Source organism: Gracilinanus agilis, chromosome 1 (genome assembly GCF_016433145.1).
Source record: "Gracilinanus agilis isolate LMUSP501 chromosome 1, AgileGrace, whole genome shotgun sequence".
Taxonomy (NCBI): Eukaryota; Metazoa; Chordata; class Mammalia; order Didelphimorphia; family Didelphidae; genus Gracilinanus; species Gracilinanus agilis.
The window spans coordinates 271,810,769-271,822,683 of NC_058130.1; the positions used below are offsets into that span (position 1 = coordinate 271,810,769).

The 11,915-nt window shown below is 41.7% G+C and overlaps 1 protein-coding gene across 2 annotated transcripts in view; it reads right to left on the reverse strand.

The window, feature by feature from the left end:
* Positions 1–4,334: 4,334 nt before the first annotated feature.
* Positions 4,335–11,915, reverse strand: part of TOP3A (DNA topoisomerase III alpha) — a 47,785-nt gene continuing 40,204 nt past the window's right edge. For both annotated transcript variants that reach the window (XM_044661786.1, XM_044661778.1), the window contains 2 exons: positions 8,115–8,812; positions 4,335–5,238 (listed from right to left, as the gene is read on the reverse strand). In XM_044661786.1, the coding sequence (XP_044517721.1) occupies positions 5,066–5,238; positions 8,115–8,812 (871 nt within the window). In that variant the 3' untranslated portion in view covers positions 4,335–5,065. The remainder of the gene's footprint in view (positions 5,239–8,114; positions 8,813–11,915) is intronic.

Sequence of the window (11,915 nt, forward strand, 5' to 3'; positions counted from 1 at the left end):
TTTGTATATAAGTGAATTGTTTTTCCATGCAAGCATTTATCGTTACCAAATTACTGCTATCCAGACTACAAAGTGGGAAAGAGAATTGCTTTGCCTCAGTTTTCCAGATGAGGAAAGGAGAGAGTTTTAGACAAGGCAATCTCTTTAAGTTCCGTTTCAGCTTTGATTTCCTCTTAAAGTCTTGGCCGAATGAAATGAAAGTTGAGTCCATTATACCTGAATTTTTTTTGGTCTTACAAGGACCTAGCAAAGCTTACAATTCTCTGGGCATTGAGAATCCAAGGTAAGTCACCTACGTGCCAAAATGAGGCATCTGATTAGGCAAGGATAACACACTTTACAAACGGGAAAGCTATGATACAATTGTCTTACCCAAGATTACATGGCATTTCAGTAGCAAGGGCAAAGTGTAGAGGTCATTTCTTCCTGTTGCAAATAACTGGAGTAAGGTTCTTTAGAATGATCAGCTAACATAGAGCACCTATTTATCTACCAGGGACTGCTAAGTGCTTTGCAAATTTTATGTCATTTGATCCTGATCCTTATAAAAACCTTGGGAGGTAGGTGCTATTAATTATTATCCCCATTTTGCAGTTAAAACTGGTCAAGGGACTTACTCAAGGTCATACAACTAATAAGTGTTTGAAGTTGGGATTTAGATTCCGAGCCATTTTTTTGAAAAGAGACAACAGATCCGGGCTATCATCGAAGTTCTTATGCCTTCCTTTTCAACTTTCAACTTTGATTTCATCTTTAAGTGTTTACTTGATTTTTGCAAGATTTGCATTGCCAAGCTTGCCTCAGGGTTCATGTAATATAGGTTCTATTATAAAAGGTCCCATAATTCCTGAACAATAAAACTACCGCCTCCTTAGCCATGGGAGTGCTCTATAGCAAATAAAGATATAGCAAGGTTCCATTCGAGGATCAATAATTTCATCATGACACTTTCACCCTTTCAGATTATAACTTTGCCAACGACCTTAAGTAGACAGTTTTTGTGAGTTGCTATAGCTAAAAAAAATAGTCACTAAATTGGCATTCAGCACTTCACTGATATGCAGTGGGTTGTTTTTTTAAAAAAGTATTCAGAACTTAGTATTCTTAAAAAAAAAACAAACCTTAAATAAGTATCAGTTCCAAGGCAGAAGAGTGGTAAGGGTTAGGCAATTGGAGTTGAAGTGACTTGCCCAGGTTCACACATCTAGTGAAGTCTGGGAGGCCAAATTTGAACCCAGGATTTCCTATCTCCAGGCCTGGTTCTTTAAGCTAACCCTCTGTTCTTTTCAACATAATTTCTCTTAAGCCTAATCTGAGGCAAAGTGCTAGACCTAGAGTTAGGTCCAAGTTTGAATTCCTTGACTGTTCTCGGCTTCAGTTTCCTTACCTGTAAAATGAGCAAATACAATATAGCACCTACATCATAGAATCGTTGTGGAATTCAAATGGGATTTTACCAATGCATATTTTGTAAACCTTAAAGTACTGCATAATAAACGCTAGCTTTAGTTCCTGTATTCAGGAAATGACATAGTAGAAGGAGGTCTAGGAAGCCCGATTATAATGGAAAGAAGGGAGGCCCAGAAAAGTTAAATGAAATCCAAAGATAATGTTTCTAATTAGAAAAAGGCTTGAAGTGAATGAACCAGGTATTTTTGAACAAAGTCTTTAAATGGGATTTGCTGCCTGGTGAGAACTGGGAATTCCAAGAGGCAAGAGATGAGAGAGTGCATTCAGGGACAAGAAAGGCTGGACTGAAGAACACATTAAGGGAAATAATGTATTATAAGTTTGCAAATGTAATTTGGAGGCAGGTTTTGTGTGGCTTCGAATTCCAGAGAAATTTGTATTTGACCTTGGGTTGTAGGAAACCACTGCCATTTTCTGACACAAGGCAGACCTGTGCTTTAGGAGTAGCACTTTGGCAGTTATGAGGAAGACAGACTAGGGAAGGAAGAGATGAGTCATGGGGGCTGATTAGGAAGTTATTAGCAATGATCCTAGAGAGAAGTAAGACATATTGTAAAAGTAGAACTGATGACTTGGCAACTGGATTGCCAATATGGGGTTGAAGTGAGGATTTAAAGATTTGACTCCCAAGTTTGCAAATTTAGGTGTCTGGGATATTGGTGCCATTAAAAAAAATTGGGAAATTTGGAAGGGTAGATTTAGAAGGAAAGAGCAGTTTTGCCTATGGAACATAGAGTTCAAATTGTTAAAAAAAATATTTGCTGGTAATATTTGATGGGAGTCATCTTCATACTGCTGATAATCAAACCCCACAGGAGATTTGATATATTTGTGAATTAATTGTAATTAAATCCATGATGCCATAGAGATGACAAGGGTAGAAAGAGGAGAGTCCAGGATAGAGCCTTAGATTACACATAGAGCAAGAGAAAGGGCTCATGATGTACCCCCAGAAAGGCATACAGATGTGGAAGTATTTGGCTCGCCCAGTTATGGCCACAGAGCAGAACCGGAACAGGTAGAAATTACAGAAATTCAGGCTCCTTCAGTGTAGAGGGAAAAACTATTACCGCTAATTCAAAAGTGGAATGGGTGGCTAACTCTTTTCCCATGGTAACTACCCATGGCACTTGCCATGATTTGGGACTGTGGGTTGGATATTTTGTTCCAAGTATAAGTTGAGCTAGACAGGTTCTAAGGTCCAGGTGCCCTATTTCTAAATGCTTATGTACCGTTCTCATGTATTCCTAGGCCAGTATACACTTTATCTTGAGTTCATCTTAGGTGCATGGTCAAAACAGTAGAAAACTTCAGGCAAGCCCTGCTCGATCCTGGGGGAAAAACAAACTGCACACCTCACTGATGGTAAATTGGCCATCATATGTCATGCCCCACCTCCATTTTTTAGTGCAGAAAAGCAATAACTCCTCTTATGGCTTATAAGACTTTTACCTCAAAACAACCCTGTGAAGTAAGCAGGAAGCCCAAAAAAAAAAAAAAAATCCACTTCACAGGTTAGGAAACGGCTGCTCAGAGCCACTGGGTGCCTGGGCCATGGGAGATATTTCACACAAAGGAATCTGGCTGGGCTGTTCCAAGGTGCAAATAAGGCAGATGGGGATCTACTTGAAAGTCTGGTCTAGCCCTTTAAAGGTATCTGTGACCTTCTTAATGGGCAGACAATATCTGGATCTTACAGTTGCCTTTGTTTACCGTCAAGACTAGGGTTGACTTTTAGAAACCAGCTGTCCTGAAGCCCGTTGATCTGTCACATTAAGTTGCCTTCCATGTTCAGTCCAGACAGAACCCAGGTGGACCACTGAAGAGGTCAGAATGGATGTTCCAAAGTCAAGAGAAGGATGATGGCAATTCTCTCTGTAACACATAGGAGAACCTGTAGGAATTAATAGCCATCCCCTATCTTTGGCAAAGAGGGAAGTAGGAATTCAGCCTGGGAATATTTCTTAGAAAAGCCAGGTGGCTCAGTGGATTGAGCCAGGGCTGAAGAAAGGACTTACATTCAAATCTGACCTTAGACACTTCCTAGCTGTGTGGCCCTGGGAAAGTCACTTAACCCCAGTTGCCTATTCCTTACTACTCTTCTGCCTTCAAACCTTAATACCTAGTATTAATTCCAAGATGGAAACTGAGTTTTTTTAAAAAAAAAAGGAAAAGCTAGCTGTTCAGTTCCTGGTAATCGGGTGGTGCCGATGCATCTTTTTTCCCCCTTTACACACACATCCTAATGGGTTATTGGACATAGGATTTGAACATATGGATCAAATTGTATACAATCAACTTAGAGAATGTCTAAGCATCAACTTCCTCATTTTATAGATGAGGACAGAGGGTCCATAATGGAGGTGATTGTGATTCGCTCTAGTTCATAAAGCCCATAAACGGATGCTCCGTGGCTAGAGCCCACATCTCCAGGCTCCCCAGTCTTCAGCGAACCAGAGCTCCTTCCTTAAAACGAAACTACTTCCCCTGTGGCACTGTGACAGCACAGGGGATGCTGGCCTGTAAACACTGAAATTACGTCGCACTAAATTGTTCCAAGTAATGAATTCCCAGCAGGGGCTTGGAAATCTGTCAGAAAATTTTTCACTGCAGTGATTTTTAACAGACCCCTACTAAAAGGGAGTATGTGAGTTGGAAGATAATTCCAAAGCCTGCCTGGAAAGCTGAGCTAGGAACTAGGAGCCCCAGCCAGTCTATAAGCTGGGCTGGGGAGCGGTCAGATGTAGTACCAGCAAATCAGGCATGGATGTCAGGAGAGGCTGTATCTCAAGAATCAGAGCTTGGTTTGCAACCAAAATAGCTAAACACATTTACCCAACAATGAGACACAAGCAGCCGTGCTGTGCAGGGGTTAAGAGGTGGAATTTCCTTTTATTAAGGCACACGTTGGGTCCCCACAGCTAGACTGGACTAGAAAAATACAAATTCTTCCAATGATAAAATTTCAGAACAAGCAGCAGCTTTTTAAACCAAACTCCACTTTCTCAACGCATTTCCTATAACTTATTATTTGGAAGGATAATCTGTAGGAACTCAAAGAAAAGAAAAGGTTCATCCATGAGCACTCTGGAGGTCCAGGCAGGCCCAGAACTCACGGCACTGACTCAATTTTATCCTGAGCATTTCTCACCCGTGGCTGGCTTCTCAGGGAGACGTGTATATGTAAGCCAAGAACCTCGAGGCTCCGGTGCTTTGCATTCCAACATCCCTTTGCCTGTTAACCACCTTCTCTGCAGTTCAGGAATGGATTTTCTCAGCTACTGTAGAGACCGCCTTCAGTGAATTGTTCATTTTGCAGGGTAATGGCTGTAGGCAGGACTATCTGGGTAGGCGTTGCCTTCTCTGCTTCTGCACAGCATGCCCTAAATGGCTCTGGGGTCCTTCTTTTATCAGACAGCAGGCTGGTTAATCTGGTGCATCCCAGGCCTATTCTGGGGTCCTGCAAACCACAGTTCCTTGGGGGGCATCTTGCTGCTGCTTTTTAAACAACTCTTTAATTTCCCTCGGCAGAAGCAGTAAGACAGCCAGAGAATGTAACAAGTTGCTGTTTCGCCCTTCCTTTGCCTCAGTCCAGTCATCTGCTCTGAGGGCAGGAGGTGCGATTGTGTCCAGGCTGGTGGCAGAGGCCACATTTCCGTATTTTCTTTGTGGTGGGCTCAGTGTTTGAGTTATTTCTAGGTCTTTTGCTTCTGGCTTCTGACTCTTGGACCTGACCTCTCCCCCCAAACCAAACCGCTCCAGAAGTTCCTGAGGGAAGAAACAAATAAAGACAGTAATAAGCAAGCTGAGCTGTCCGGATAATAAGCGAGAAAGGTTGAAATAGTCAAGTGAGATCGGTATCTTGACCACTTTTTTTTCTGACCAATCTCTATCCAACAACATCAAGGATAAGTATGTTTTGTTTTGTTTTTTATAAGCAACAATGTTTACAGGCAGCAATGAAGGGTTTTTTAGATTCCACAGTGGTAATGAGATATAAAAGTATAATTCTGAATACAAAGACCTTCAAGTATTTACAGGCCATAATTCCCTGCACTATCCCAGGGCCACAGGGAAGGAGTTTCATTTTATAGAAGAGAAAACCTAGATTCAGGGAGGACACCTGACAAAGCTGTTAAGAGATTCAGTATATCAACAGTCTCTCTCTCTCTCTCTTTTTTAAACCCTTACCTTCCATCTTGGAATCAATACTGTGTATTGGTTCCAAGGCAGAAGAGTGGTAAGGGTAGGCAATGGGGGTCAAGTGACTTGCCCAGGGTCACACAGCTAGGAAGTGGCTGAAATCTTATTTGAACCCAGGACCTCCTGTCTCTAGGCCTGGCTCTCAATCCAGTGAGCTACCCAGCTGCCTCTGTCAACAAGTCTCTTTACTGACATATCCTCTCTATTGTATTTCTCCCAGATCATATCTAAAATGTAGTAAAACTCAGGGCAGCTAGGCTCAATGGATATAGTGCCAGGCCTGGAGCCAGGAGGACCCAGGTTCAAATCTGACCTCAGGTATTTCCTAGCAGTGTGACCCCGGGCAAGTCTGCCTAGCCCTTGCCCTATTATCTCAGTGTTGTTACTAGGACAAAAAAGAAGAGTTAAAAAAAAAAGCACTGAAATTCTTTTAAGTGAGATTCTTGGCATCTACCAAGTTTTAGTACAATTATTTGTGAGGCAGTGTGGCGGCGGTGGCATAGTTGCAGTACTGGCCACAGGGCCAGACCTGAGTGCATGTCCTGGCTCCAATGACCACTTAGTAACCTTGAGCAAGTTACTTAAAAATCTCTGAGCCTCAGTTTCTCATGAAGAAAACTAGTATAACATTTTGCCTTGCCTATAACGTTGTTTGCATTGACAAGTGTATATGTGTAAGTCACCATGCTGGGTGCTAGGGATAAAAAGGCAAGACAAAAACGAACAATCTCCAGTCCCAGGAAATTTAACTTTAAAGGGTAAATATTACCACATGTACAAAGATGTGGCTACAAAGCCATCGGAAGGGAGAGAAGGTCACCAACTGAGCCTCTAATTAAGGAAGGTTTCATGGAAGAGGTAACACTGGGGAGTTTTGATGATTTCTGAAAGGCAGAGAGGAGGGAGTGCATCTGTTTCAGGCTTGGGGGACAATCTCAGGGAACAGAAGGGGAGCAACCAGAGCAACAAGTGCAGGGAATAGCTTAGCTGGTCATTCTGTCCAGTCAGAAGACAGCATATGTGAAAGAGGGAGTGAGGGGCAAGGAGGTTAGAGCCAGACTATGGAGGGCCTAAAAAGCCACGATGCATTTGTATTTGGTCAAAAGGGGCCCTCTGGGCATTTCTGAGTAGGAAAATGACCTGGTCCGACTCGGTGCCCAAGACCACGTTACCAGGAAGTCTTGGCAAAAGGTAATAAGGCCCAAACTTGACATAAGGTAGTAGCAAGCTATGTAAATGGGGAGAAGGGGATGGATATTTGAGATGAGGAGGGCTGGCATCAATAAGACTTGGCAAACTGACTGGATATGAGGGGGATGAAAGAGAGGGAAGAATCAAGGGTGCCTGAAAGTTATGAATCTGGGGGTGATGCCCTCCACAGAATGGGAGAAATTTGGAAATCCTACTTTGGAGAAGGGGTCCAAATGAGATAAAATGTAAGAAACTGCACTGCCAACCATAAAGTGGGACACAAATGTAAGTTATCATTTCAGAAGTCTTGAGAAGCACTTCTCTTCCATGGAGTAAGGATGTCCTTCTTTGAAAACTAAGCATATAAAAAAATGAGACTATCCCTCACAAAATGTAATATAAAAATGAGTTTATGTGCCTCTGACATTTCTTGTTTTCTTTCCTAGTGTAAGGAATTACAATTAAATGCCAGGCATGCTGGCAGTTGGGCAGCCAGGTGGTACAGTAAATAAAATGTTGGGCCTGGAGTCAGGAAGACTCATCTAGCCTCAAACACTTAGTAGTGTGTGTGACCCTGGGCAAAACACTTGACCCTATCTGCCTCAGTTTCCTCATCTAAAAAATAAGCTGGAGAAGGAAATGGTAAACTAGTCCAGTTTCTTGATTAAGAAAAGCCCAAATGAAGTCACAACTGAAAACAGGCAGTTGTATATCATTTCAGGTGCTGAGATGCCTTATGGGTATAAAAAGTCCAATTAATAATAGCAATAATTATATACATATACACACACACACACACATGATTTTCCACTTTTTAAAGTGTTTTCACATTTCTTACCTGATTTTAAAAACATCTCCATATTACAAATATAGATCTGAAAATATCCTTGACAATACAAATAAACTGTTCTAGAACCAAATCATCACTTATAGAACTTTTGTCCAACTGCCCAGATACAACATAAACATTTAGAAATGCTGTTTTTATAAATGCCATATTGAATACTCAATTTCTAACCTAGTTCAGTATGAAACATTGTGAATGGAAAGACAAAAAAGATGAAGCTGATCCAATGCAAGAAGTCTGGTCAGACTGATGCTATGGGTTTTCCAGACCTGGTTTTTTTTTTTTTCTTTGTATTTTTATTTGGCTTGTGGAGTAGGTGAAGAGGTAGGAATATACATAAGAAAGGAAAGTGACCTTAAAGATAGCAGCCAAATTTTAAGTAGAACCCTGGGACTTGCCTCACCTGGTGCCATGTTTTCATCAGCCCACTGAAAGAAGCCACACTGATGCTCCCGGGGTTTGGAGCATGTGTGGAATTGCCGTCCCTTGTTGGGCCCCTCTTTCTGCACCGTCCGTGTGATGGCAGGTTGGTTGCACATGCATGTGGCACCGCTGCTGCTGCTGCCCTGGTTTCCAAACCCTTCTTGCCTTCCTCCTGGATTTGTGGCATTCCTCTGGAAATGACTGGGAGTCGTTGCTCTTGAAGAAGGAGCTGTTTCTGATCTTTGCTGAATGTCAGCCCACAGGAAGAAGTTGCAACTGCCCGTGTTGCACTTGTAGAAGAGCCTGCCCTGATTGGGCCCTTCCTTGCGGACAGTGAGCAGCAAGGCCTCTTGGCCACAGTTACACATCACAGTGTTGTGATTCTCACTGGCGGCTGCTTGGGGCACAAGTGTCCTGGCTGAGAGATTAGGGGGACCAGTTTGTCTTTCCGGGGGAGAAATGGAGTAACTGCCCTGGGTATTGCCCATCCTGTTCAGTGACTGGTTGTTCTGTAAATGGTTGGTGGGCCGGCCCATAGGCTGTGGAGCTCTGGAGGGGCCGTTGGAATATCTCAGGTCCAGGATCTGCATCAGGGTCTCATCACAACCCCCGATGCAGCCAACAAACTCTAGAGGCATGGTGGGAGGGACACTTCCTCGCTTAAACTTTAATTTCAACCTATGGCATCAAAAGAAAAGAAAAATAAAAAACCAGGATATAGATTATGATATTTAATTGAGAACTTTGCTAACTTTAAATATCTCTTTAAGTTTATTTATACCTCAGGATATAGTAAATCTACCCATGTAAATTGGTATTGATCTATATGTTGAAATTCTTTTTATTTATTTCTTATAGAAAAAATGTTTCCATGGTTACATGATTCATGTTCTTACTCTAAATCCCACACCCCAGTAGCCAACACACATTTCCACTGGTTTCTTCATGCGTCATCGATCAAGACCTATTTCTATATTATTGATAGTTGTACTAGGGTGGTGGTTTAGTTTACTCCCCAAATCATGTCCACATCAACCCATGTGTTCAAGCAGTTGTTTTTCTTCTGTGTTTCCACTCCTGTAGTTCTTTCTCTGAATGTGGGTAGCGTTCTTTTCCATAAATCCCTCAGAATTGTCCTGGGTCATTGCATTGCTGCTAGTACAGAAGTCCATTACATTCGATTTTACCACAGTGTATCCATCTCTGTGTGCAATGTTCTTCTGGCTCTGCTCTTTTCACTCTGCATCAATTCCTGGAGGTTGTTCCAGTTCACATGGAATTCCTCCAGTTTATTATTCCTTTGAGTACAATAGTATTCCATCACCAGCATATACCACAATTTGTTCAGCCATTCCCCAATTAAAGGGCATACCCTCGTTTTCCAGTTTTTTGCTACCACAAAGAGTTCAGCTATAAATATTTTTGTACATGTCTTTTCCCTTTGGGGTACAAACCCAGCAGTGGTATGGCTGGATCAAAGGGCAGGCAATCTTTTAGTGCTTTGGGGGCATAGTTCCAAATTACTATCCAGAATGGTTGAATCAATTCACAACTCCAATAGTGTCCCAATTTTGCCATATCCCCTCCAGCATTCATTACTCTTCCTTGCTGTCATTTTAGCCAATCTGCTAGGTGTGAGGTGATACCTCAAGAGTTGTTTTGATTTGCATTTCTCTAATTATTAAAGATTTAGAACACTTTCTCATGTGCTTCTGATAGTTTTGATTTCTTTATCTGAAAATTGCCTATTCATGTCCCTTGCCCATTTATCAATTGGGGGATGGCTTGATTTTTTTGTACAACTCATTTAGCTCCTTGTATATTTGAGTAATTAGACCTTTGTCAGAGTTTTNTGTACAACTCATTTAGCTCCTTGTATATTTGAGTAATTAGACCTTTGTCAGAGTTTTTTGTTATAAAGATTTTTTCCCAGTTTGTTGTTTCCCTTCTGATTTTGGTTGCATTGTTTTTGTTTGCACAAAAACTTTTTAATTTAATGTAATCAAAATTATTTTACATTTTGTAATTTTTTCTAACTTTCTTGGTTTTAAATTCTTTCCTTTCCCAGAGATCTGACAAGTATGCTATTCTGTGCTCGCCTAATTTACTTATAGTTTCCTTTATATTCAAGTCATTCACCCATTCTGAATTTATCTTGGTGTAGGGTGTGAGATGTTGATCTAGACCTAATCTCTCCCATATTGTTTTCCAATTTTCTCAGCAGTTTTTGTCAAATAGTGGATTTTTGTCTCAAAAGTTGGGCACTTTGGGTTTATCATAGACTGTCTTGCTGACATCACTTACCCCAAGTCTATTCCACTGATCCTCCCTTCTGTCTCTTAGCCAGTAACATACTGTTTTGATGACCACTGCTTTATAGTATAGTTTAATATCTGGTATTGCTAGGCCACCTTCCTTCACGTTTTTTTTTTTCCATTATTTTCCTTGATATTCTTGATCTTTTGTTATTCCAAATGAAATTTGTTATAGTTTTTTCTAATTCAGTAAAGAAGTTTTTTGGTAGCTTGATAGGTATGGCGCTAAATAGGTAAATTAATTGGGTAGAATGGTCATTTTTATTATGTTAGCTCGTCCTACCCATGAGCAATCAATGTTTTTCCAGTTGTTTAGATCTAGTTTTAATTGTTTGGAAAGTGTTTTGTAGTTGTGTTCATATAATTCCTGTGTTTGTTTTGGTAGATAGATTCCTAAGTATTTTATATCGTCTAGGGTGATTTTAAATGGTGTTTTTCTTTCTAACTCTTGCTGCTGCGATGTGCTGGAAATATATAGAAATGCTGATGATTTATGTGCATTTATTTTGTATCCTGCAACTTTGCTAAAGTTGTTGATTCTACCAGCTTTTTAGTTGATTCTGTAGGATTTTTGAGAGAGAGAGAGAGAGAAGGGGGGAGAGGAGTTTGGAATGACAGGATGGGGTGGGTTTTTTTTTTGTGCTGAGCTGTCCAGTAGTAGGGTGCCCCTGCTCTGTCCTGCTATTAGACCTGGTTTTCTTTCCTCTTGAAGAGCTCTATTCTCTATCTTGGTGTTATAAAGCAAGTAGGTCTGAAGTTTTGCTCCATCTAAGCCGCCATCTTCTGAGTGTTTTTGCTATGTTTCTTTGGCTTTCTCCTCTAGCCACCTCCCGGGTTCCTGTGTTCAACTCCCCCAGTCCAGCGCCAGCAAGGCCCTCTCTCCAGGCTGGTGCACCCACCCACCTGGATATTTCAGGGGCTGCTGGAGATTCCGCAAAGCCCATGGAGGAGGGGTCCTGGGATTCCCCTTCTATACCCTCAGACCCAACAGTTCACGAATTCTTGGCGTGCCTTTTGAGCTATCCAGCAGTAGGATCCTCCTGCTCTGTCCTGTTGTTAGATTTGGTCCTTTCTTCTTGAAGTGCTTTGTTTTCTATCTTGGTGTGGAAAGAGTGCAGAGATTTTAAGATTTGCTCCGTCTAAGCCACCATCTTCCCAGAATCTTTTTATTTTTTTTTTAAACCCATCTTAGATTCTATACTATATATTGGTTCCAACGCAGAAAAGCAGGAAGGGCTAGGCAATGGGAGGTTAAATGATTTGCCCAGGGTCACGTTGCTAAGAAGTGTCTGAGAGGGGGCAGCTGGGTAGCTCAGTGGATTGAGAGTCAGGCCTAGAGACGGGAAGTCCTAGGTTCAAATCCGGCCTCAGACACTTCCCAGCTGTGTGACCCTGGGCAAGTCACTTGACCCCCATTGCCCACCCTTACCACTCTTCCACCAAGGAGCCAATATACAGAAGTTAAG